This window comes from Papaver somniferum, chromosome 6, assembly GCF_003573695.1.
Source record: "Papaver somniferum cultivar HN1 chromosome 6, ASM357369v1, whole genome shotgun sequence".
Lineage (NCBI taxonomy): Eukaryota > Viridiplantae > Streptophyta > Magnoliopsida > Ranunculales > Papaveraceae > Papaver > Papaver somniferum.
Genome location: NC_039363.1, coordinates 107,319,203 through 107,346,033, shown reverse-complemented (window position 1 = coordinate 107,346,033; position 26,831 = coordinate 107,319,203). Strand labels below are relative to the sequence as shown.

Below are 26,831 nucleotides of genomic sequence, written 5' to 3'. Positions count from 1 at the left end.
CAACATATACATTTTAGTTGTGTGTGCTTATTGCGCCAAGGAGCTCCTAGAATTGCCTTTGAGTCCCTGGCCTAGACTTGGTCAATGTTGGCCCCAACAAATTTTCAAACTCCCATCAATTCCCCATACTACTACCATTTCCTCGCCCTCCAAATACCAACGAAATCGCACACAAACAGAAATCCCCACCAAAACGGCTCCTTTTAGGTTTCCCTCCGTTTTTTTCCGAAGTAACCAACGTAATACTAATACGTAACACAAGTAATACGTAACACACTAATACGTAACACAACTATTTCGCTTTCCCCCCCAAATTTCTTCATAATCCAACCAATTCTGATGGGCGGACGGACCCACATCCCAATCCCGTGATCGCAATTCCCTTCGAATACTACCACAAAAGATCGACGTGGGACCCAATAGAATGGAAAAGAAAAAAAAGTGGGATCTCGATGATTAAATATACCACAGTCTGTATTACTGTACCACATATCTTGCGATTGCGTGTTGGTATTATCATGAGTACGATACGCCAGGAAGTAGTATAATTAACTTATCTTTTCCTAACTAATATTATTGCCCGCTTCCCCTTCTCTTTTTGGCCGTACCAAAAGGGCGGTTTCAGAGGACGAAAATACCCTTGATGGGAGTCATCATGAACCAAAGAAACATGCTTTGGTAGTAAGACAAGGAAAACGCTGAAAAGGCATTTGTCTACAAGTAGGGGTTCTCAAACTGAAATCATTTTGTTTGCAACAAGAAGAGGATACAAAGAGGAATTCTTCTAATAGTAACGGGGTATTTTTGACATGTAATCTATGACTCTAGATTCTGTACTTTATTTTTTTGGAGTCTCAGTCTCACAGCTTTCAAAGTTTTGTTTTGAAATCTCAAAATATTCTTGAATTTGTTTTCTTTTGACTATTTTTCGTACCTTAAAATGATGAAAAGAACACGTGGAGGAAATCTGACTTTGGTGTATGTTTGTTAAATTAAGTCTGAGGAACACGTGATCAGAAGAGAAGATGATACCTTATCTTGTTTTCAAGGCAAAACCCTAAACAAAGTAAATATCCCGGATATGGGAAGAATTGCGCGTGAACGATATTCGTTATGTACCGCATAGTAAATATATCTACAGAAAGCAAAAGGGCAAAGGTTAAAAGAAGGGGACGGTTTTACTAGGAACGGATAAATAAACGCCGGCTTTTGTAGCATTTGTATTGGTTATTCTACTGATTTGAATACAAATGTTGTTTGTTTAGATGGATTTAATGCGTTGCCTATAGATGTTGATGTTTCGTCTTGTTTTATAGCATAGCAGTACGGACTTGGAAATGTTTAGATCATATTGTAGATTACCTCCTAGAGTATGCTTATTTTTTCTGGTGTGCTGCTGCTACCCATTGAAAGCTAAATACTTTAGACGTTTTCGCAGCATAAAGGGTTTAAATCGTGTAACTCTGGTATTCCTTGTGGTTGTGAGAGGAAAACTACCAACCAACCATCTGTTTCTGTACTGCAAGAGAGCTTACAAAATTTGGACAATGCTTATACTTAATAGTAACTAGAAATAGATTTTTCAAGAGTCCATTGCAGCTCTTGCAGAGTGTTTGTTGGTCTTTTGACAATTTATCCAAGGACTGTGAACAAGGTTCTCCGGAAGGAAAGTAATTTTCGAACCTTTGAAGCCAATGCATCAAAGCGGACATACGTTTTGTAATAGCCGTTAGGATTGTAGTATTAGCTTGGGTTGAGTTAGAATGCGCAATTGGGGATGTGGAAAGTAATTGGGGATATGATAATAGGATAAAATATGGATTTAAATAGTAAATCAGAATTATCCCATATCCATTTTAACTAATTCCTTATCTACCCCTCACTAATCATATTTAACGGTTAATTATAATTAACTAAATTAATAGATTAGTTTGATAATGATTAGTACTAAATCATAATCGTTTCACCTGGGTGAGAGTATAAGGAAATTTTTTGAGGTTAAAAAATGAGTATTAACTTACAAAATGTCGACAAAATCAATGTCAAGAAACGGGTACTTCCAACTTATAATGCCGGCATTGTAAGTTATTTATCGTGCATGCCGGCACCATTTTTCGGCATGGTCTTCATTACTTCCGTCATGGTTTTCATCACTAATACAATGGCGGCGATGAAAAACAAAAAATCATTTCTGGCATGGTCTTCATCACTTCCGGCATGGTCCTCATTATTTTCGACATGGTCTTCACCATTTCGAATGTAAAAAAGAAAATCTTTTCCAAGTGAGGAGCCGACAAAGAAGGGAGAAGAGAATTTGAAAGGGAGTGGAAAATATTTAAAATTTGAAAGAGAGTGGGGAATATTTAGTTCGATTTAGTTTTTATTTTTTTAAAGGGTTGTTTTGTATTTCCATCCAAAAAACACCCCTTAACACAATTATTGGGTGGGGATATTAATCTATATCCCTTAATTACGCGTTCCTAAGTTAGGCGGGGGTAGATTTCACATTAATTTTTTTTTTTTTTTGAAGCATGAAATTCATTATCTGACTGGAGTCCGATTACACGATGATACATATTACATGTAGAGTTATTTGGTACATTTTGATTAAGAATCGATGGGCTTGTATGGTCCTAATTTTTTGTCTAAAACCTATCCGCTGCATGATTTTCCGGGACATCTGTTGCCAGGTTTCTTTCTTTGTAGTGTCGTTGGATAGTGTATTGTCGAATCGCACTTTCTCATTCCTGCTTTTGGCTAGTTCCTCTCTGACGTTGGCCCATGTCTAAGCTACTGGTGTGGTGGTTATGCCTAACGGTTGCGCCATCATCACCGCAGACCTTGTCTCCGTGTCCCTGCATATCAAGGGTGCTCATGTGCCCCCTTAGTACTGATATTAATCCTACCTAGGTTAAGGCTGACTTAATCCACCAAGACAGTTATTGTTGTTCTTGTAGAGCTTGATTGGTTTAAAGATGACGGCATACCAGGTAATCGAAGAGGTAAGATATTTTTTGCCAAATGAACTTCTACCGAAGCTTGAGTGACTATATTTTGTGGGGTTTGAATGCTTGTGGCAAAGTATTAGTTCATTTTTGGGTAAACACAGTTACTACAAAAAGAAAAAAAAAAACATGACAAAACAATGGTTTTAATGAGGCTTTTGTTTGTAGAAGTTATGGGATTGTGATTAGAAGAGCTAGAATGTGTGGAGAGAGATATGGCTGGTATTTAGTTAGTCAGGCGGGTGAGAAGGGCGTTTCAAGTAGTAACGCAGTTTGGCACTGTACGACGTTTGGGGCATAGGTTGGAGTTGGAGAGATATACACGTTTCAAAATAGTACTAGATTAGTGTCCGTGCTATGCACCGGATTTTTTTCTCCTTCTTTTAATCATATTTTTGATTTGGTGTGTGCGGAGATTTTTCCCGCGCCGTGGCGATGCATTAAATAGATGGAGAAAAGATAGGAAATTTAGAGAAATAGACAATCAAATAGATGGAGAAGTGAAGAAAAAAAAAAGATTGCAATTGCTTTCAGCTATCTACGGCTCCAACTTCAAGAAAAAAAAGCCAGAGAAGTGAAGAAGAAAGGAGTTTTAGTGGTCATGGTGGTGCAATCACCAAAAAAATAAATATCGGAATAAAAAAGACGTGGAGAAGAGAAGGTGCTCTGGTGGTGGTGGTTTTGAGAGTCATAACCCATTTTTTCCAAACATAAACAGAGAAGTCGTGAAAGGTGAGATATAAAGATGTTCCAACAGTTCATGGTAAGCTGCACATATCAGTTCTCTCACAAAAATATTCGAGCGGATAACATCCAAGAATTAGTAGGATAAACAAAAGAGGAAAAATATGCAAACAATAACAAAAGTGCGCTAAGAATTTGTCACCATTGAAGCCAGCAAAATGGATGGTTTACACCCATCTAAGACATCCTATGCAAGAAAAATTTGTTACCATTGAAAAGTCAGAGAAGTGGATGGTTTACCACCCATCTACAACATCCTATTCAGTACATAACTTGATATGTTAGATGAAAGATCAAAAAAAAAAACGACGTAGAAGACCTTAAACATGCTGCTGCAAGTGTTTGTAGCAATCCAAAATCATGATTCTTGATTGGGAGTAGCTGATATTTTTATCAAAATCATGGTTCTTGATTGGGTGTAGCTGATATTTTTATTTCTAAGTACTTTGTACATATGGATTAAGGGCTGTGGTAAATTGCATTTTCGAACAGAATATAAAAAAAAAAAAAATCACAGCATTAAAGGTGAACTAAACATAAGGGCTTGGGGAAAGTATCAAGCCATTGAGAAAGGTCTTCACTACATCTATTTTTGTTTAAATTGTGTATTAGGTCAAGAAAATCTGTTTTTGTTTTTCATGTTTCCGGTGCAGTACCAGAAATATAGCTAAAGTTTAAATTGTTTCTGGACTTGCATGAGGTAATAGAAACAAACTTACCTAATGTAATATGATGTAATATACATACCACGTCCTCCCTTACCTTCGAGCTCTAACCAAGTGAAATTCTTGGGAAAAAAGCCTGTATTTTAAAGCTCGGTAAAAAAGGTGTAAAATTTCATTCAACCTACGTAGTGAACAACAATGATCAATCAAAAGCGACTAAGATTAGATGCATAAGGATGAGTTGCTTTAATATGGATCAGATTAGGAACTGAAATCGTCTTATTCTTTACCTTATTGGAAGAAGGGAAACCCAATATTGTTCATGCGTAAGATCACCTCATGTGAGGCAAGGAAGGATGAGAACACTTTGAATATGCATGCGCCGAACAACAATGGAGACCTAAATTAGTAGAATCCATTATATAGAAACAGTTAATCAGATCATGGTGCAGAGAGAAGGAGGCAACTCGATTCGCTTTAATGACCTAATAACGTTAATAAGTTTGCATCTTTCCATGATCAAAGGCTCTGTAATTGCATGGTTTAATGTTACGACTTGCATACATGTATATACATGTAAAGAAATGCTGATTCCTTTTTTGGCACGAACTCCTGATTTCAACTAATTTCCTTTTTTTTTGGTGTGTCAACGATTTCCTTTTTAACAGGAATTCCATTTTAAGAGTTTCGCTTTTTTTTTTTCTTTTTTTTTAAATATTTATTTAACGGTTTGGACATGAGTTTTGTCCATCCTTATTAAAGTACAATTAAGTATAGGTATAAATTCAGTGTAACTGAATAATTCAAGTTTAAATTCTAACATAAGTATTGTCTACCTACTTTTTTTTCAACACCGTTACTAACAGAAGTTAAGTATTTGATGTATCCAAATTGTAACCAAATTTTAATTATTACAACCAATAGAGTTATGCCAAGTGTCCTCATCATAGCTTCTGCATTAAAAAAGGCCTTTCTGGGCCAATAGGAAGCGAGAGTTTCATCACCGTTTAATGTGAAAGATATTTGTAAAGGCCTTTAAGGGGGAAGATAGGTCGATAGACCATCCCTAATTTTTTTGCACTAAAAAAATCATATTTTTGGGAGACATGTCAAGATCCACAAAAAATTGGTGACAGAGAGCGGGTTTTGATGTGAGTGATTTATTGTTCCGACTTAGAAATTTGTATAATAATGCAATAGTGTATCTCTCGAATTTCGTACGTGGAGAAATAATATTATATGAGAAGTGGTCTCCAGGTAGGTGGATATTTATGATTTTTTAGGTTGCGAAGGACTGGGGTTGTTTAGCTTAGCATATCTCTAATTATGAGAAAGGAGATCCACGATGTCTGTCACAGTCTGGATATGGTAGCGTTGTGCAGGATCAAGTTTGGCATAATACGAAATCTTGTTCGCTTAGATAAGGGTTGTCAAATTATTCCGTATACTATGGAAGATGTGTTGTTTAATTGTTGGTACAGGGACCAATTGTTTATATTGTGGAATAATTGATGATGTATTGGATATTGTGTTATTGAAAATGTTTTATTGTTTAAAATATTTCTATTTACTTAGACTGGTTCAGATAGAGCTAGGTTGCTCATGCATTGTACAAACTCTTTCCATAAGCAAATCCCTGTTATGATTGCCACTTTTTCTGATGTCTAGCCTTCCCTCAGCTTTTGGTTTGGGTAAATTATCTAGCAATTTGTTTTGACTGGGTTTCTGTATTCTATTATGATAGAACCGTCTTTTCATATTTTTTTCTCCTAATTTCTTGTATCATCTACCTCTTGCAGATATGTACCTAATATATCTCTTCCTTATTATTATAAAATAAAATAAAAAGTGTAGACTATATGAGAACCTCAGATAGGTTTTAAGCTTCAATAAACAATTTCGAGTTATATAAAAAACGGTTAACCCGTACGAAGCAACTTCTGAACTAACAGTCGTAATATCATGGGACCATTCACCTTTTTAATTAAGTAATTTCGCGAAACAACGTACTCATAGTTTTTCCAAAATTTTTCTTATTGATTCTGATTTAATACGTAGATCGGGTTTCATTGATGTAAGTTATAAATAAAATATATCTCTTCTTGCAACAGTTTTATCCTTCTGTTTTTTTGTTCAATCAATATTTTTCTTTTTGAAATATTTTTGATCAATAATAACGACATGCTATTACCATTTATATCCTTTTACGTTTACTTGTTTTACTAAAGTACTTAGAACCATCTTTTATGTATTATATGTAATTTTTTACTTGTGATCGGATGTTCCGGTGGAAAATTTGTCCCACATAGGAGGATAAAAAAAATACTAACAAGAAATTGTGTTCTACTCTAGAAGAGGATTTTTATTCTTATTTTAGCTTCTAGGTTTTTTGAAGATTTCTTTTTAACAAACACTCGGCCCCTCCAAATATAATTCGCTAGTACAATTGGGTTCAGGATTTGATGAAGCTTTATTAACAACGTTATCCTGATTCAACCAAGATTACAATAGGGGAACATATGTGAAAACATGAGGGTACCAAAATACACCACCAACTTTTTCTTAGGAAAACTGTATGGACAAACTTAAATACAATTCTAAGAGTTCAAATTAATGAATCTCAATCAAGGAATTATATTTACAGTTATATCTCTTTCTCCCACAATCAAAAAGTTTACAAAGACAAGTCTGTGAACCTAATTTGCGTGTGAGAGTACTTGGACGATTCCAAATATCAATACCAACAATCAATCAAGTCGTATCCAACAAACAAGTATGGATGTCTCTACTTTTATTGATTAATGTATAACCTGTGATATTTCAGTTATAAAGATAATAATATAATGCGAAAAAGAAATAACACAGACACCATAATTTTTTTTAATGAGGAAACTGCAAATGCAGGAAACCCCTGAGACCTAGTCCAGATTGAACACCAAATTGTATTAAGACGCTACAGACACTAGTCTACTACCAATTAACTTCACTGGAATGTAGTTGAGACCGAACTAAACCCTCACAACAATTCAGTTATATTCGCGCTCCTTACGCCTCTTGAATCCCAGCAAGACTCCGCACAATCAATTCCCTTAGTTGACGTCCTTTATAGCCTAAGAGTTGCTTCAACTCAATTAAAGACTTTAAACCAATCTGCCTCCCACAGATAATCCTATATGTGTGATTTCCTTTTCGATCGTAGATCAAGGTGAGACTACAAATCGATAGCAATAGACAAAGTCTAGCGAATCTCAAAATCCATACTTATGCTTCTTGAAGAGCAACCTAGACTATTCATTATTCACCTTACAAGTATTAAACTTGTGGAATCAACAAAGTTTGAGATGAAGAGAACTTTGTGATTTCTATCTATCTTGATTGATTAATAAGGCTCAATAATCAAACAAGATCAGGATACTCGAACTATCAAGATAAAAAAATAGGTAGAACTGGTTTCCCGAATCCCTATGAAGTCTTTTTAGTCGTTGGAAACTAAAAGGAATCTAGGAAGATGATAACTCTAGTTTACAACTAGGAGACACAAAAGTAGTGTCGGGATTTAAAGATCCTAGTTGCTTGAGGTTTACCTTTTATAGACTTTCAAATCATATGTTGATTTAGGTTTAAGCAGAGATAGCTTTGGAACTAAGCAATCAGTATCCACCGTCAGATGAATATTTGAAATGTGATTGACATATCAAGATATAAACTATGGTTAGGATGAACCATAACCTAACCATGCACAAATACATTGTTCATAAATAGCTAGCCGAAACTCTCCGGTTGAATTATAAACTTAATTATTTTCATAAACACTTAAGACTTTAAGTTTGAATCACAACCATATGTTGCAATGTGATTAATCATGCCTATATAGTGTTCTCATAGATTTATTCAAATGTTAATCATCTCATAGAAATAACTTTATGTGCATCTGAAAATTTTCGACAGGGAAGTACGTGTACGTGTACTTCAACCTTGTTCGTGACTATATTTGTCATGGTACATGTACCGGGTATGTGTACCCTTAAGACAAATATAAGTTCTAGAACATACAGAACTTTTTCGGTTTGCGTACTAGGTATGGATACCACACCAGTTTCGAACCAACAATTCTTTTTCGGATGCATACTAGGTATGCATACCATTCCAGGTTCACGAGTTCACAGACATTTTTTGGTATGGATACCGGGTATGCAAACCACTAAGTTGTTTCCGAACTATAGCTAAGTCGGTACGTGTACTGGGTACATGTACTACAGATCCAGAACTATAACATTTTTCTTAGTTTCTTTCTAGATCAATTCAAAACATTCCCAAATAACATCAATGACACATATCATTGTTCCGGGCTATTTTCGAATGATAATCTTGAATCACAATTTGTGTTACGAATAATAAATTGTTCTTAACTGAAATTCATCAAGTATGAACAAATGTTCATTAAGCTTAGTCATATATATTTCGAAAACTAATTACTAACATAAACTTGACTCGAAATTCATTATATGCTTATAATAGTCTAGTTAGTTATGCGACAACGTCTCATAGGTCGAATACGATTATAACTTGAGAAAAGGTGGTTTAGTCTTCACTTACCTTTTGTCGAAGAAGTTCTCCAAAATCTTCGGTTTGATCTTCGCCTTCAAACGGTAGAACGCAATGTTGACTGCTGTGATGTCCGTTTCTCAACTACACTTATATCCTAATCCGAGATTTAACTAATTGGAGATTGGAAATCAGGATATAGTTTTGACAACAAGCTTGAGATTGCAACACTTGTGAGTTCGACCGAGCTATGCCCTAACAATATGATGATGCTCAAATAAGAGAGAAAACAAGAAAAGTTTTTCTTTCACATTGATTGAAAATGAATAATCATTTCTTGTTGTTCACACCCATTAGATATGCATAGTCATCTCCAGTTGACATATATGACTTTTAGTGAGAATGGTTGTTTCTTATGTGAGCCATCATCTCTCTTCGTATTTAAACTGAAATTTGAATCATGAAGCCTCTTTCATACAGGAAAAATAAAATACGGAAAATATTTATTTTCTATAATATTTAAAATATCCAACTTACTCAAGTGTGTTACTGAGGATCTTGTATTCCGATATGGCATGGACTCAGATTAATGAATGTCGATCATGAATATAATCACAATTTTCTAAGATAATTACATATTTTTAAAGAAGAATCAAAGCTCATAAACTAAAATCAAAATGAGTGGATGGGAGTCCAGAAACCATCTATTTAAATTATATGTGGTTAACATCTTTGACGTATTTTTATTTTCTTTATACATATCAGCTGGTTTGCCCGAGTGGTTAAGGGGGAAGACTTAAGATCTTCTGCACATAAGTGCGCATGGGTTCGAACCCCATAGCCAGCATCTATTTGTTCACATATTCATTTTTGTTTTTGCTCGTACGAAATCTCTAAATTACCATGATTGTATTTATTCATGAATCTCTAAATTACCACGGTATTCGCGCGTTTGTCCCGGACCAAGCTATTTCCAACGTTGTATTGTGGAAACGTAACAAATATTTAGATTAATGTGTTTCGCATGATATGGTTTAGGTGTCATAGCTTTTACCACGTTGGGGGAACTAGGTGATGATACTTTGTGTTTTTTTTAAGAGGTCGAAGAATTATCTAGTTTGTAATGATGCTAATAGCGGTGTAGGTAAATTACCATGATTTGTTCACATATTCATTTTTGTTTTTGATCGTACGAAATCTCTAAATTACCATGATTGTTATTTATTCATGAATCTCTAAATTACCACGGTATTCGCGCGTTTGTCCTGGGCCAAGCTATTTCCAACGCTATATTGCGGAAACGTAACAAATATTTAGATTAATGTGTTTTGCATGATATGGTTTGGGTGTCATAGCTTTTACCACGTTGGGAGAACTAGGTGATGATACTTTGTGCTATTTTAAGAGGTTGAAGAATTGTCTAGTTTGTAATGATGCTAATAACGGTGTAGGTAAATTTCTTTTTTATTGGTAAAGCATTGTTATTCAAAAAGGGGGTTGGTGCCCAGCTTGTTGCTAGGTTACCAGCCAAAGTTCTATACGAGTCAATTGGATAAATAATCTACAATTATTTAATTTTTAATAAATTACTTTAAAAAGCTGGAAGGGATCCTAGTCACCAGTTAGGCACCAACACCCTTCTTAATTATTTCTTTTTTAAAAAATTCATAATTATCGTTTATTTATTTACGTTTTTTTTAACATTTATGACTTATTTATGTTTTCTTTATACATATCAGCTGGTTTGCCCGAGTGGTTAAGGGGGAAGACTTAAGATCTTCTGCACATAAGTGCGCATGGGTTCGAACCCCATAGCCAGCATTTATTGGTTCACAATATCCATTTTTCGTTTTTGCTTGTACGAAATCTCTAAATTACCAGGATTGTTTTTACTAGTAACGACACTTTAATAGTGGTTTTGGTAGCTTTATTTTTTATAGATTAGGCATTGTTGTTCAAAAAGGTGTTGGTGCCAGCTTGTTGCTAGGTTGCCAACAAAATACTTTGTTTGAAAAATTCCATATTTATTTAATCTTATGTTTAATTTTAATTAAAAAATAAAATTTAAAATTGTATAATCGTCATCATTATCTATTTACTTTTTTTCTTTGATATATTGCAAGGAAATATACGTTTACATGGACGAAGAAATATAAATAACATTTACCAGGATTGTTATTTATTCATTAAAATTCTATAATTGTCATCATTATTTATGAACTTTTTTTGTTTGATATATTGAAAGCAAATATACATTTACATGGACAAAGAAATATAAATAACATCTACATGGACGAAGAAATACAAATTAAAATCTAAGTTTATGTTGCATGGTATATCGGTTACATCAATAAAATAGCAATACAAATGAAAATCTTATTCTCTGAAGAAACACAAGCAAAAATATAGTTTTCCATTGCATGGCAATTTCAATATCGGTTACATCAATGAAAACAATACAAAACAAAAAGTACAAAAATATGCTCCTTCATTACCTGTTAATTTAAAAGAATTGTGTAAAAAAAAAAAGAAATACAAATAAATAAATAAATTCATGCAATTTCAATATCAGTTACATCAGTGAAAAACAATACAATACAATACTATAATCCGGTCCTTCATTATCTGTTAATTTAAAAAAAGTTGTGCAGAAAATAAAATAAAAATAAGAAACAAAAAAAAGATATACAAATAAATAAATATTGGTAAGATAAAATGCTGATAAGCGATATAAAATACAAAAATCTGGTCCTTCATTACGTGTTAATTTAAAAAAATTATGCAGAAAACAAAAAGAAAAAGAAACGAAAAAGAGATGTACAAATAAATAAATAGAAACGAAAAAGACAAAAATGCTGGCTATGGGGTTCAAATCCATGCGCATTCAAATGCAGAAGATCTTAAGCCTTCCCCTTAACCACTCGGGCAAACCAGCTGATATGCACAAAGCTTATAGAATTCTTAAACAAACCAGCTGATATGCACAAAGCTTATAGAATTCTTAAAATTCTTATTATATTCAGTCAATAATACCCGGTTGCCCACTATCACTCTGAAGGGTTGTTGGCATCGTTTCACCAATGACTATTTTTACCACTTCGGCATGGCGTACGTTGTTTTTCACCAGTTTGACAGATTTGACTGGTGTCCATCATTCTTTCTGGCTTTTTGGGACCAGCTGCTGTGTAGATACGAACATTCGCATACCTATGCAAGGGTAAGTCTTCCAATTACTTTTTCCCATTTAAGCTGGTTTCAGTTTCTTGTCACTTTTTTACCCCTATCTCTTCCTATTGTTTTTTCTTTTCTTTTTACAGAAAACTTTATTCTCGTTGATTAATAAAGTTGTCAGTTCCATGTGACTGAAATTAGCAAATCCTGTTCTGCATAAAGGCCAAATTAAGCTCCTAATAATAAGAGGTGGTACTATCTCCAAAAATGCACCTTTTGTTTTCCACCAGAGATTAATTGTACTCTAAGGAAAGCAACCACAAATTTATTGACCATTCATTTAGTGAGTTCTTACCCAACTCAATTAATACAATGATTAAATGAAATTAGTTGATAATAATAACAACCTAATCACATGTGCTTCTTCCGGTTAAAAGACAATGCAAACAGCCAGTTACTTGTTCAAGCCCCATTGACAGGCCTACAACTTTATAATCTTTGTCAAGGGCCTAACTTAATTAAGATTTTTGGTTTTTGAAGCCAAATTATTTTTGGCAAAATCTTACTACGTGCATGACTTGGATAATAAAAATGCATTAAATGGCGAAGATATTTTTTTTTTTTTTGAGTAATATAAAAATTTATATCAGTATCAGTAGGGGTTACATGAAAATGAACCACCAAAATAAGAGAAGAGAGATTGTACCAAAAAGACTATATATATATCGGTTTAAACTATGATTTTTTTTTTCTTTTTAATTTCTTAAATCAGAAGAGATGATTTATTAGATATAAAGAATTTAAGAGTAGTGAAAATAAAAAGAAATTCAAAAATTACAGAACAATCGTAACCCAGTAACTTATTGAAGACTGAACATGTAAAGTTCAAGTGTACTCTTCTTCTAGCTGCTCTAGCCCGTGCTAAGATTAAAGATTTCATCTCAGCACCTAAATTCAAGTCAGTTTTGAAGTTGTTGTTTTTTTCAAATATACGACGATTTCTTTTTTTCTAGAGTGTAAATACAACCGCAGTGGCTATGGAATTTCAAATGTAGTATCCAGAACTGGAGAAGTGCTTATGATACCAATTGTGAGCTAACATTTTCATATTCATAGGCACAACTCAAGACCAACATTGACTAGGTAGAACCAACGACCTCACTTTATGTGCAGTTTTGCAGTATAAGAAAATATGATCTCCGGTCTCAATATAATTACCACGCAGAACATAGGAGTTGTAAATCATAATACTTTTCTGTTGCATAATGTCAATGGAATTAAGCTTACCATATATTAAACACCAAACTATGAAGTTGATTCTGGGAAGGATAACCGACTTCCATATGAAAGCATAAGGAAAATCACTCACACTAAAATTTGACACCACTTCGAGTAAAAGGATGCGGTTCCGGAGTTATGTAAGGACATCTTTTTGTGTCAGATAAGTTGTCAAGTGCCGAAGGGGAGCTCCCAATAAAAAATAATAGTTCAGCTAATATATTTATTCCAAGTGTAGCGAGAGTTCTTTAAAGTCAAACTTCCGACTACCATCCATATTAACCATGTCTAGAATCTTCGAGCTTTTCTCTCTTGATAACTCGTGTAGATTTGAAGATGTGGAAGCAAGAGAAGCATCTCATGTCCAAAAAGCAATTTATCAATGTAGCATAGCAGTAAAGTCATTAGGTGATGACATCACACTAATAACCTGAATTAGAAACTTGTCTGGACCGAATATTTTATAGATAAAAAAACAAAATTAGATTATCGATAAAGCGGATAGAAGTAAAGGCTCTTCTAATTAGTCGTTGCTTGTTGGAATAGCACTCTTAAATTTCTTGACCACCAAGACATAGCTGAACTTACAATATTTAACATACTAATAGATTGTGTAACTGGTATAGAAATCGAAAGTTCTTTTCGAGTCAAATAGACCTTATGGTAGCACCGTAAATAAAATTCCAAATTTACTCAACTTTCTTGCTCGAAATCTCAGAAAAACTAATTGGTAAAACATCAAGACTGTATCAACCCCCAAAGAGGTGATGATTTTTTCGTCTAAATTCTTTCACAAATTTTAGCATCTAGGTCGGATACTAAGTATCCTCCAGGAAGCCTTTCCCACTCGAACTTTCACATAAATATGAAAGCTTGCAGGGATGTGCAACATTTCTCTTGGGTGGTAGAGTGTTTGGGATTTTCCAACTCTTACAAATATTTGTCCAAGTACATTATCTTTCAACTTGCCAACAAAAGTGGTCGCTTTGGCCGAGTGGTTAAGGCGTGGGCCTGCTAAGTTCATGGTGTCTCCCCGCGAGAGTTCGAATCTCTCACTCATACATTTCTTTTTTTGCTTTTCTCCTTTTTCTCTCCCCCACCACCAGTGTTGGTACGACACGTGGCGGTACAGCCTTCAGTGAGATAGTGAGAGGACGGGAAAACAGGACTCTGATTTGGTTTCTTCACATGTAATGCGTTTGCCAGAGAGTAGTAAATAGTACTCCACACGCTCACACAGTTGCTGTTCCCTCAGCAGCATCAATCAATACTGCACCGAGAAGACTCTGTCAACTTTGAAAAAATATGCTCACTTACTTGAAAACTGAGAAAGAAAAAAAAAAAACTCTTCAAAATCATATCCTGTTCACATAAATCCTCACACAGTTTTCATTTCAGGGTTCATGGTGGTCAAGATTCTTGTTTTTGGAGTTTACTTGTTAAAAACACACTCAGGAAAATACGATGAATGTTCCTAGCATATGAAGCCAACTGGAAGAACGACAGGAAACGTTAGGTAGTGGCAACAATTCTAGTAGTACCGCCAGAGGCCGGCATAAACGTTCATCGTCTGCATTTACCCATTGAATGCTACTGTGAAAATGACAGAATTGTTTCAATAACATAATGGAATCGAAAGTGTTTTAATATGCCCATGAGAGGACTGAGTTACTCCAAGCCCAGAGACGTAAATGTAACGATCATATATCTTACAGTATATTTTTCTTTGTAATTGACAAGTCAATTAGTATGGCTGCTCTAACGAATGTAAAGTCTCCATGGACCATGACCTATGTAAATTTGAAGACTTATGTGTGGAATTTGTATCAATCCGATATCGCAATCAGCTTTCTGTTACTTCTTCAACATTGTTATCTTGTGGGGTGTGCACACAATTTTACTGACATCTCGCGTAAAAATTTGTTTGGTAAGATTTAATGGAGGCAGAAACAAAATATGGTCACATCAGTGTTCAGTAATTTTACTACCTTAAAGCCAATGCAGAGAAACAGATATGGTTTATGTTTGCAAAGTTTTGGGGTGAAGATAAAAATTGGTGAGTTTGCAATGGTTTCGTCTTCTATTTGGTGATATGAATACAAGATTTTACCTCAATGTTCATTAGGTATCGGCATAAAAATCATTGATAACGGTTCGGACGATCAATGGAATCCTTACTACATGCAAGGCATTTTTCCATGAAAGACTTCCAAATGCGTACCTACCTTGTATTGTTAATTTAGATTGAAAACACACCTTGAACTTTAGCTTGGTTGTTGTGGAGTTGAACGATAAAACGGATGGCGTAACTTGTAGTTTCACGCCAGGGGGAGCTTTAACACTAGCCGTATAAACGGAGTTTACAGGTCCAACATTTGTAACAGTTCTCCAGACCACTGAGCTCTTGCGCAGCTCTGGAATAAAAATGGAAGGCAGGTTGAGGTTTGTTTGCAACTTCGATGCCTTGGAGCACATGACAGGATGCTTTGTCATTAAGCTGATTATAGAATTGTTGTACCCCATGGAACAAAGGAAATGTACATGGTCTAAGATTCCCATGTCATAAACTAGACCAGGATCAAGTGCTTTGTTAGGATTAACATGGCCACCTCCATAGTCGAATGGGTCAGCTTGCTTGTGTGGAGCTCCCTCGGCGACGATATTCAGCCCGTATTCGTCTTTAATAGAAGCTTCAGGGATAGACAGAGAGAGGTCTATAAATTGGTATCCAACACTTGAATCAATGAGAAATAATGGGTAGAGCATTGGATTGGTACTTCTTTTTACCTGTTGTGATCAGTGCAGACTTTATTGCCGCTGGGCTCCAGTTTGGGTGTACAGTTTTGAGAAGAGCCACGACACCGGATATATGGGGACAGGACATGGAGGTCCCTGATTCAATATTGAATTCAACAGGTAATTGATTGTGATCCATACTAGATGAGGGTGGCGAAAGAGAAGGCCATGACGCCAAGATATTTACCCCGGGAGCTGCAATGTCTGGCTGCACATCAACATTTGGCATAAGAAATTGTTATCAATGACAAGAATATAGTTCCCAAAATGAGAGAGACAGTGAGAAAAAACCTTCAGTACTGCTGGAGAGAGAGAACTAGGTCCTCGAGAAGAAAAAAATGCCACTTCTGGAGAAGTCACCCTTCCTAGAACTGTCTTTGTACGACTAAACCTAACAACCGGTTCCCTGTATGCGAATAACCCATCAAGATACTTTACAATTGATAGTGATCCAGGAAATGTCATGCAGGGGAGTTTAACCAAGGCACTAGGTGAATGAGAACAAGTTCAAAAAAACCGGTTGCAATGACAAGCCAATAAAATTTTGTGTTTTAAGAATGATTGCTGCAAACCAGTCAACTCACACCATGGCATTTCAATGGTGACTAAGTTACGCTGGAAAAGTCACCATGTTTTGGAGTTACCTTGTCGTTCCCATATACGTAAGAAGTAATGTTGCCATCTCATAATCCAACTGGATAGATGGAAAATCCAGTGACAAACCAATAGTTTTTGTTGGAAACTGAGCGAATATGACACCAACACCCCCCGCTCTCGTCACAGTTCTAGTAGCAAGCGCGCCAGACGTCTGTTGTCTGGATTGGAAACAAAGGACCACTTTTCCTTTTGCTAAAGTTGCATTTAGAGAACTCACATCACAACTCCTGGAAGAAACCAATTATATGGGATATAAGCATTTTGTCTGCAGAGAGCGAACAATGGGTAAAGAGCTGAATACAAATGTGACAAGTTACTTATGATAATCTATAATAACAGTTAAGATCAAAATCAAAATCAAAGTAGAGCTGCTTTACTTTGCTTTATCTTCGTCTGAATCACTGGAAGCAATATCTTGTCCAAACACTATCGGGTATAATTTGTGAACATGCTTCCCAATATAAAATGCTTGTCCCTGCATGAGAAAATAAGTTCAAACTTTACAGGAATTCATAGTATGACTTCCCTTGCATTTGAAATGGCATTAGAAACACAGCGCGTGAAGACAAAATATGAATACAGCCCACATGCGCTTACTGTTCTCTAGCACCTTGTCGCTTTAAGTTATACCTATAAACTATTTGGCAAGCAAACCTTGAGCTTAAAGTAGAAACTGAAAGAAAAAACTGACTTACTTTCGCCTATTGCATGAAGTTTATCTAAGTAGAAAAGAATAAGCTTATAACGATGGTATATGTTAGATTCATTTTTGTTTGGGATTTTGACATTCCTTTGCAAGTTGCAACTAATAAGGTCTGCTGAAACCACATTCATATCAGTCTTAAAAGAAAAAATGAGAAAAATTACCACAATGGTTTGGTTGTTCCCAAAGGTGATCGAAGTAGGGAAAGCTCTATCAATTGTGCTTGCTGCCACGGTTATTACCCAAGGCGCAGTGTTTATTACTGTCTGTGCATAAGGACCAGAATTGCCTCCAGAACAAACCACGTTGATTCCTTTAGCCACAGCGTGAAAAGAACCAATGGACAAAATGTCCTCTACATATGAAGCAAGAGGTGGTGGTGAGCCAAGAGACACTGAAAGCACATCAACACCATCATAAATGGCATCATCAAATGCAGCTAACAGGTCAGCGGAGCTGCAGCCACCAGTAGCCCAACAAACTTTGTAGATTGCCAACCTAGCTGACGGAGCACCTCCCCTTGCTACTCCACGAGCGAGACCAAATAAGCTTGCATTTTTCACCAGACTACCAGCTGCAATAGACGAGGTGTGAGTACCATGGCCCACTGCATCTCTTGGAGACATGAATTCGACACTTTCACTTGTATTTAGAGCACCAAATTCAGCCTCATATCCTTTAATATACCAACGTGCACCAATAATTTTCCTACAGAAAGAAGCATATCATTAGATCAGCAAGGCTTGGAAAAACCACTATACATGACAAATTAGCAGGCGCCAACTCTTTTTATATGAACCAACATTATATTTTGGTCATACATATCATAGTCAGCAGCGATCGTAAGTGGTAGTCGTTAAATTATCAAGGTGAAGATATAATAATGAGGAAGTGCTCTAAGTGAGGAAATACTGTAATAGGTAGTTCCCTAACCTGTTACAATGAGAAACACTAAATTCTTCTCCTTCTTCACACACCCCTTTCCATCGAGATGGAACTTCTCCCATTCCATGATCTCTGAAGCTTTTGGACTCCGGCCATATTCCTAAACAAGAGATACAAATAGGTAAAACCACTTCTGGATATCCAAATTAGCCAAAGAAAAAGATCTGACATAAACAAAATGAACACATGTTACATGTGTATACCAGTATCCATGATACCAATAATCGCCCCATCACCCCCTTGACCCATATTCATGATTCCGCCCGGACTAACGGAATCCAACTGCAAAAAATCCCAGCTTCTAGTTGTATGTAAACTAAGAATTCGGTTCGGAACCACACCAATGACTTGAGGAAATTCTGCATTTTACATTACTCATTTTATAAAACTGTAAGATCAAATTTCAATCCCAAATCCTAACAAGATGACACTTTTTGTTTCATCATTTCATAAAATGATCAAAGGAGTGAGTTGATAGACATACCTGCAATAGTTTGTGCTTGAGATTCTGTTAGCACTGCAGCAAACCCAGAAAACCCATGCTTGTAACTATACAAAAGTGAAGCTTTAACCTCTTCTTCACTACAAAAGCATATCAATAATGATTCTCCTCTACCATCAAATTGGTTGTATGATTTCAAGCAAGCTTAAGTAAATCTCATCAAATTTGAAACTAAAGATGATGTTAATAAAAGACAAACCTGCTGAATAATGTAGAAAGGATATTAAGGTGAGATTCATGAATCAATTTAGGTTCCAAGTGTTGTTTCTTCTCTCCCATGTAAACAATGTGAACCTACCAAAAACAAACCAACAACCCAAATTATAAACCAGAAATAAAAGAAGAAATGGAAAGTCACCAATTGAAGACATAAACGGAATGAATTTCAGAACTTACATTGCTAGCAGAGGTGATGAGGCTTTGCAAAGAGAGAAGAAGAAGAAGAAGAAAAAGGGAAGTAGCCATGTTTCAGTTACTCAAGGAATTGCACAGAAAAGAGAGAGTTTTATATTTTGGAGGGAGAGAAAAACTAAGAATAAATTAGTAATTTGATTTTGTCCAAGAGAGTTTTAGATGTGGTTACCAAAATTACATCTTGTCTTCTTCGTGAGAGACTATGTAGTGACATGTAATGGTAGACTTTTCAAGTCATGTTTGCAGTAAGTATACCTGCTCTGCCACTACCGGTTTCTGAGTAACATATTTATGGTTTTTGGTGGGGTTAATTGGACCATTTGGTCAAATACTAAATAGTACTACTTGTAAGAGGTTGATGGATGTGATTTTTTTCTGGTATTGTCAAAGTCTGAAACCTTAATGAGTAACAGGTAAGAACTAATAACAGAAACGATAGGAGAATCTATTACTGTTGTTGATGTTTTCGTTTTTGAGACGGCAAAAATCCAGAAGCCAATTTGGGAAAGAGATGGTGAACTCATGGAATGACAGGCCTTGCACACACAGGCTGCACTGGAGCAGACGCCAGACGGGGCAGTTCAGTGCAGGAGCTCTTTAAGTTTCAACCTCCATTTCACTGTTTCAAGCTCGGTAATGGGTTTCTAAACTTAAATTTACGCTAGCAGGGTCTGGAAATTCATTCAAACAAAACAAATCACTTGATGCAGCTACAAAATGACAGACCAAGTGAAATGACCCTATAGAAGCCTCCAAATCACTTGATGCAGCTACAAATCACTAAGTCGGCCACTGACCAAAAACATGAGCTATAATGCCTCCATTTTCAGGACTAATGTGCATGTTTTGAAACACCGGGAACATCATACAGTGGCGTAACAAAAATAGGTTTCTGATTCTCCGCAAAAAATGAAAAGAAAGGGGTTGCTGAGCTTTCACAGGACAAGAACAAATGCAAGATCTTACACACGTTTAAATATACAAATCTAGCATTGCCACATGAATATCTTCAGAACACTTCAGCTATCTTGCTTGCAAGAACGCGATCTCGTCTTTCAACAAATCCAAAAGGGAACCAACCTGCTTTACCTTTGCACTCACCTTCTGCCCAGCCGTTGTTTGATACCTGTAAGCAAGAAAAGTTATAATACTATGGCATAAGTACAATCCTCACAGTTAAAATAAACCTTGCAGATAAATCCCAATTTTTAGCTGGGATAAGGAAGACACTGAATCAAACACTTCAAACATATTTTCACACCATATTTGAACTTTTTAGCTTATTTTGGACCTTTTTTTTGAATTATTATATTTTTCGGAAGGTATTTGGACTAATACCAGATAACAATCTTCATAAAGAACAATCAGTACACAGAGGATTCAAACCTTTCGAACAACAATGTAGTCACCAACTGACAAATTCAATTCCACATCAGACTCAGCTTGGTATGAATGCATAACCTACAAGAAAATAAAACAAACATGAAAACTTGGGCCAAAGCAGAAATACCATAAATTTATCAAACTAAATGAAAGACATCATAACAACCTCCCCAAGAAAATATCCCATGCTGTCAATCACTCCCTCATAGGCCGAAGCAGAAACACCGTTAACTTCATCATACGATGGTGGTGGTGGCATAGAGTGGTCCGCTACTGGGCTAGTAGGTGCTTCAATTCTTTGGCGCTCTGATACCATCTACCAATTAAACAAAAATTTATACTTAGAATCCCCACTCTGACTATTTTTATAATTAAGGGAAATCGCTCAAATAAAAATTCAGAACGTGTGGTCTTTAGAACAAACAAAGTGGCTTGACATATACCTCACTTTCAAGTTGATCAAGTATCTGCAGGACTCTGGAATGGTAAGATCGTTCTGACTCAACCTGTAATGAAGAAAAAAATACAAAAATCCAAACCATTAACTTTTATAAAAGATAGTTTTACAGACAGCAGAGGTACAATAACTATATCAAATAGAGCCAATTATTTACCATTGTGATGAGGCGCTGTAGTGTTAATCTTTGTTGTTGAGCTTCTACAGCAGTCATTGCTGCAGAAGCTTCCTTCCCTAATGTTGCGACATTTGACTTCAGCTCATGCAGTTTCGTTTCTGCAGCTTCCAGCTTTGAAGTAAGATCAGGATTGCCCATTGATTCCCTAACTTTCGCTTGCCGCTTGGAAACTTCAATAGCCTGTCAAAGTGAACATCAGATATGGACAAGAAGCTTATAGATTCATAACAAAGATCCATCTTTTTACTTGATCTAATAAACAAGGTAATCATATGTCAAAATATATGCTTTGAAACATATTCAATTTTGCAGAAACTACTGAAGCATACAATAATACAAACAACCAAGATCCAATACAAACAACAAGATCCACATCTGCTTACAATCTCACTTACTGGAGGTTTGAGAATTTCTGAAGAAAGGAGGCAAGAATATACCTGAGCTTCAGCTTCTTGCCGCATCCTATCGTACCGTTGTGCAAGATGTCTAGCATCTTCCAGGGGAGCACCCATCACCATCGCTCTTAACGGTTCTGCAACCTGAACAATTAGTAACAAACATCCCATTATTAGTTGGGAACAACAAATCATACAGTAGTGAAGGGTCAAACAAGAAAGCACAAATTGGCAATAGAAGTTACTATGCAGAAGCATATTCTTTATAAGATAATCAGATTTCATTTGCAAAACAGAGCTTTCAACAATAGCAAAGACCTCGGCAATGTGTAGAAGCGAAATCAAGCATACATTCAGATTTGAAAAAGAAATGACGAACACCCACTTAACAGCTTATCCTGCAGGTGCAACATTAATTTCATTTCTTCCTCGCGGAGTGACAAATATTCATACGGAGTATATGGCATAATTTAGTTATTAGTTTTCCCAAATCAATCAGACCTGTGTGCCAAGGGCTTTCAGTAGATTCCCACGCTCCTTTTCCATCTGAGAACGAGCTCGTCCATAACTAAGTGCAGCTTTTGATAGTGTGTTTCCGCTAGTACAGGTATTTTCAGCACCATATTTCCTGCTATCTTCTGCCAACTTTGTACCTGTTTTAAGGTTGCTATCTTAGTGCACAATGATAGTGACTTCTAAACCAACATAACCGAAAAATAATAAAGAACAATCAAACTCTTATGAGGCTTACCTATCTCCACTTGTTTAGAGCCTGTAACGATATAGCCTTCAACACCACGAACAATATCCCTTTGAAAGTGCTGAACAAAAAAGAAAAGAAAAGAGAATTATAAGCAAAAAGAAACAGAAGAGAATTATGTAAAGCTATAGATAGCAGTAGAATATGGACAAACCTTTCCAGATCGGGTTGATATAAAGAGCTTCTCGAGCTTTTGATGCTGCTGACCTTCTGGGTCATCAGAATTTACATTATCTGAACCTCCATATCCAACAGCCCCAAACTGCTTAAACACAGCCTGAGGTTCAAGAAATTAAGGAAAATCAACAACCATGTTATAACCAATTCAACAACTTAACGCAAAAAAAACGTGGCAAACAGTTTTAGACATCTTGATCATGTAAGAAAACAATTATTGGGATTTGCTAGAAGCAAAGATAAGGAAATACTCGTAGGGGCAACTGCAAATGAATAAAGTAACATGTGTTTTAAACATGCCCCTAGAAAATAAACAGGACATCAGTGAATATACAAAATAGGGAAAGTGCTAATAGGACACAAGCAAGAAAAAGAGAGAGCTAGAGAACTCCAAACTCTAAGGAATTGAACATCTCATGAGTTAACCATATTTGTCAAAAATTTACAAACTAGAGGGTATTTCGTTTTTCAGTAATAACATCCCAGGAAAACGGGTCTTCACTGTGCGTGCAAAGTGTGGAAAATCTCCATACTGTTGTGCCAGTAGTTTTTGAGCTTTCCAATTCTTACTTTCAAAACAAAACAATATGGAAAACATAAGAAAGGAACCAACCGTTAATCGTCTCTGCAAGAAATCAACCATCATTCTTGAGTTACCAAAACTAGGAAATATGATCGAAAATCCAAAAGTTATTCCCTCAGCCGGCAAAATCGATTAAGAATAGAATACGAAGAAAAGTATTAAAAACAAACCATAAATAACCTGTTGATACCTACTCCAACCCTAATAAGGAAACCAACACAATTTAAGTTAAACTCTGAACTCTAACTCTAAAACCGCCACTTCTGAAGCTGGCATCCGACAACAACCCTTCTCTACCACAACGAAGCTACACCCACCGTTAGAATCCCAATCCAGTTTATAATTGGCACACTCAAGGAACCTAATGCTAAATTGGTAGTGACACTTGATACCAATTGTTAAAGAACTGGGCCAATACACCCACAAAATCAATCACATTTGAACCATAATCCTTGTTAATATCTCTTTAAAATGGGAAAAAAATAAATAAATCAAACTTTTCCCTAAAATCTGTCGCAACCCACTAATTAGTTAGGGCAACAGACATATTAAATCAATAAAGATCATATATTTATGCGATTTCATATGTTAATCACCCATATTACTTCTACAAGGGATGTGAAAAAATAGGGTTTTTTTCCTTGGTCAAATCAAAATGATCTAAAAGAGAGAGAAGGAGAAGGGGAAAATGAAAAACCTGTTGTTGTTTTGTAACAGTTTCTCTTAATCTTGAAGCTTGTTTCCTAATAGCTTCCATTAACACGGATTTGTTGCAGTTTTTTGTGTGTGTGATTCACAGCTCCTGGCCTTGATTTTCTCCAACGTCTGTTTCTTCTTTTAGAGAGAGAGAAAGAGAGTTTCAAATGTTAAAACTTTAAAAGGGGTTCTTTTTATCGTCCTTTATACATACACCCACCGCTTCTCTCTGATCACAGTAGGTGTACCCTAGGCTTACAGACTCTCTGGTTTCCCGCAAGAAATGTTTTTGATGTGAAATCTGACTGCTGTCTGACAAGATCTTTTGGTGGTTACGGAGGAGGATTTTGAAAATTTTGAATTAGAGTTTAGATCTGGCGGCTAATGTTGCAAAGTTTAGCGAGAAGTAGCAATTTAGGGTTGTAACGAAGCATAAACGGCTACTGCTACTAATATATATATATATAAGAAATGATTTGTATTCCGCGTGGGTTGACTGTCAGCCCTACAGGAGAGACGTTCAAGTTCTAGGTCTTTCTTACAAATCAGCAATCATTTCACTCGCTATCTAACGTGTATCTAGCACGATTCATTAAGAACTAAAAATATAAATGAGTCGGGTCCTGAATGGGCCGTTTTTTCTTTTGTTTTTTAACATTGAAACGAACGATCACTAAAAAATTTGGGGTGTGCAACGGACGGACGGTTGCCGATTAGGGGTTACCCGCAACCAAACCGTCAAAGTTGTGGATTTGGAAAATTGAACCGTAACCGGACCAATCACTTGCGGATTTGACATCCACGAATTAGCGGGTGATGCGGACCGGATACGGATTAACCGCCGATTTATAATTAATAATAAAAAAAAAAGTCTACATATCCGTGAAAATCCCTTCATATGGGTAATTGATCTCTCTATTTATGTTAATTCACTGTCTCACTCCCATGATAATAAATTAATAACAATGAAGCAAATGCCAAAGTTTTGTTGCACAACATTGCGAGTACAATATATACTTGCGAGGTAGTAATCTTAATTAACACTGCAACTGATAAGTGTAGTGATCTTTAATCATTTGATGTAGCACCTTGTTTTTGAAAACGAATTTCCTCTATGAATTGACAAATAGCAGGATAAATTTCCTGGATTAGTGCTTTAGCAGGATCCTTGTCCACATTAGACCACCTTTGGCAAGAGGAGGACACAACTTCTTTTTCTAGTAGTTCTCACAACGCACAGAGTGCGGAGTGGATCACATGCAAGCATCGAGAAACTTCAAAACCTTCAGTTTCTTCAAGAAAATTATGCAGATCTTGAAATGTTCTCTGAAGAAGACGAACCTCTTATTCCCAGTAAATTAAATTAGAGATATCTAATCTAAAATCTGAAACTCAATTTTTGCGGGTGCGGGTGAATCCGCGGATTTCAAAGTCCAACCGCAACCAAACCGCTAAACCTTGCGGATTTGAAAACTCAACCGTGTCTGATCCATAGACTCTTGCGGATTGGTTTTCACCCGCAATTTTGCGGACGGTTGCGGGTGAAAACCGCGGTTTAGGTTTTTCTGCACACCCCTACTAAAAAGCACCTGGCTAACCAACTGGCATTAGCCCAAATGGCCAGGGGTTGGGCACCCAACCTATATATAGGTTGCGAGTTTAATTCCCGCACTGATCGTGTCAAAAAAACAAAAACAAAAAAATACCTGGCTAATTTGGGACCTATAAAGATTAATTGGGGCCTATAGATTTCCACATCCACCCAAATAAAAAGGATATGGGGTGTCTAAATTTGCTGAAACTACCAATTTACCTTAATACTACGAATTTACCCCATTAACTCTTAATAATGAAAACTAAAACTAAAAAATCAGTTTCAATTCCTAACTTATAAACTGATTCTCTCCTCTTCTTCTCCCTCTTTTTTCATTTTTTGAAACCAAAACATCGTCGATCATCGACGATCCAAAAACGATTAATTTTTTTTTTCTTCTATAAAATGTCGAAACGGCCAAGATACAAACAACCCACTGGAATTACTTATCCTAATGAGAGTAATCCCCGAATTGTTGAAGCGATTCGAAATAAAACGAAGAAAACGTTTGAGGAAGTTGAACCATCTTTGATCGCACAAGAGGAGGAAATGGGTCGAATCAAGTACTTTTCTATTTACCCAATCTTCTAAACCAGGTTTTAGTAACATGCAATCACTAAAAAATCGATAATTTTGATTTCAAATTTATCCGGGTTTACCATAATCGGTTTATGTTAGTGTACATGTGAATGGATTGTATTAGGAATCGGTTGATGTTAATGCCCACATACCCCGATTGTGTTGCATGTGTTTTCTGGTTCGAGAAATTTGAACCAGAATCGGACAATGTCAATACCAACATAGCCCGATTATGTAGCCGTAGGGATAACCATTTTCTTGTAACTTTTTTTCGTTAGAATCGGATTACATATGTGTCCACATGGCCCGATTGTATAGCCACTGATTAGCCATAATCAGATTTCATTTGCATATATATAAACCGATTGTTGATGTGTAATGTTACAATCGGGTTTTATAACAGTATCGAGTAAACTGATTATTGTAAGAAAGAATGCCCAATATTTTTGTAACTTTTTCTTGTTAGAATCGGATTACATTAAAACTTATATAAACCAATTGCCGATGTGTTATGTTAGGAATCGGTCTTTATATGTATATCGAGTAAACCGATTGTATACCTTGAATTCAAAAATATGCATTGAATTCCATTTGTTGTTTGTTG

At 36.0% G+C, this 26,831-nt stretch overlaps 2 protein-coding genes and 2 non-coding genes across 4 annotated transcripts; 2 read left to right on the top strand and 2 right to left on the bottom strand.

Moving 5' to 3' along the window:
* Nucleotides 1-9,723: 9,723 nt before the first annotated feature.
* TRNAL-UAA lies at nt 9,724-9,806 on the top strand. The gene has a single exon. It is a non-coding gene; the product is annotated as a tRNA-Leu (tRNA).
* An 891-nt stretch (nt 9,807-10,697) lies between these two features.
* Nucleotides 10,698-10,780, top strand: TRNAL-UAA. Its single transcript has one exon. It is a non-coding gene; the product is annotated as a tRNA-Leu (tRNA).
* A 4,599-nt stretch (nt 10,781-15,379) lies between these two features.
* LOC113288766 (subtilisin-like protease SBT3.6) lies at nt 15,380-20,004 on the bottom strand. Its single transcript, XM_026537883.1, has 11 exons — nt 19,408-20,004; nt 19,211-19,305; nt 18,994-19,091; nt 18,713-18,868; nt 18,498-18,609; nt 17,729-18,272; nt 17,239-17,336; nt 16,849-17,088; nt 16,496-16,610; nt 16,196-16,412; nt 15,380-16,098 (listed from the first exon to the last, which is right to left on the bottom strand). Exons 1-11 carry the CDS (start codon nt 19,474-19,476, stop codon nt 15,530-15,532), a joined length of 2,313 nt encoding a protein of 770 aa, XP_026393668.1. The 5' UTR covers nt 19,477-20,004; the 3' UTR covers nt 15,380-15,529.
* A 99-nt stretch (nt 20,005-20,103) lies between these two features.
* LOC113288767 (SH3 domain-containing protein 2-like) lies at nt 20,104-24,478 on the bottom strand. The gene is made up of 10 exons (XM_026537885.1): nt 24,056-24,478; nt 22,753-22,875; nt 22,590-22,659; nt 22,340-22,491; nt 21,881-21,982; nt 21,423-21,623; nt 21,252-21,314; nt 20,975-21,124; nt 20,812-20,886; nt 20,104-20,551 (listed from the first exon to the last, which is right to left on the bottom strand). Exons 1-10 carry the CDS (start codon nt 24,113-24,115, stop codon nt 20,435-20,437), a joined length of 1,113 nt encoding a protein of 370 aa, XP_026393670.1. The 5' UTR covers nt 24,116-24,478; the 3' UTR covers nt 20,104-20,434.
* Nucleotides 24,479-26,831: the final 2,353 nt, after the last annotated feature.

What these genes read in the sequence shown, in the direction of transcription:
- LOC113288767 (XM_026537885.1), bottom strand. Translation starts at nt 24,115, where the DNA reads ATGGAAGCTATTAGGAAACAAGCTTCAAGATTAAGAGAAACTGTTACA. An exon ending in TATCAACCCGATCTGGAAAG is followed by an intron (nt 22,660 to 22,752) that starts GTTTGTCCATAT and finishes TTTTTTGTTCAG; the next exon opens with CACTTTCAAAGGGATATTGT. An exon ending in CTCTAAACAAGTGGAGATAG is followed by an intron (nt 22,492 to 22,589) that starts GTAAGCCTCATA and finishes ACCTTAAAACAG; the next exon opens with GTACAAAGTTGGCAGAAGAT.
- LOC113288766 (XM_026537883.1), bottom strand. Translation starts at nt 19,476, where the DNA reads ATGGCTACTTCCCTTTTTCTTCTTCTTCTTCTTCTCTCTTTGCAAAGC. An exon ending in TCAGACGAAGATAAAGCAAA is followed by an intron (nt 17,089 to 17,238) that starts GTAAAGCAGCTC and finishes GGTTTCTTCCAG; the next exon opens with GAGTTGTGATGTGAGTTCTC. An exon ending in GTCTGCACTGATCACAACAG is followed by an intron (nt 16,099 to 16,195) that starts GTAAAAAGAAGT and finishes CTATCCCTGAAG; the next exon opens with CTTCTATTAAAGACGAATAC.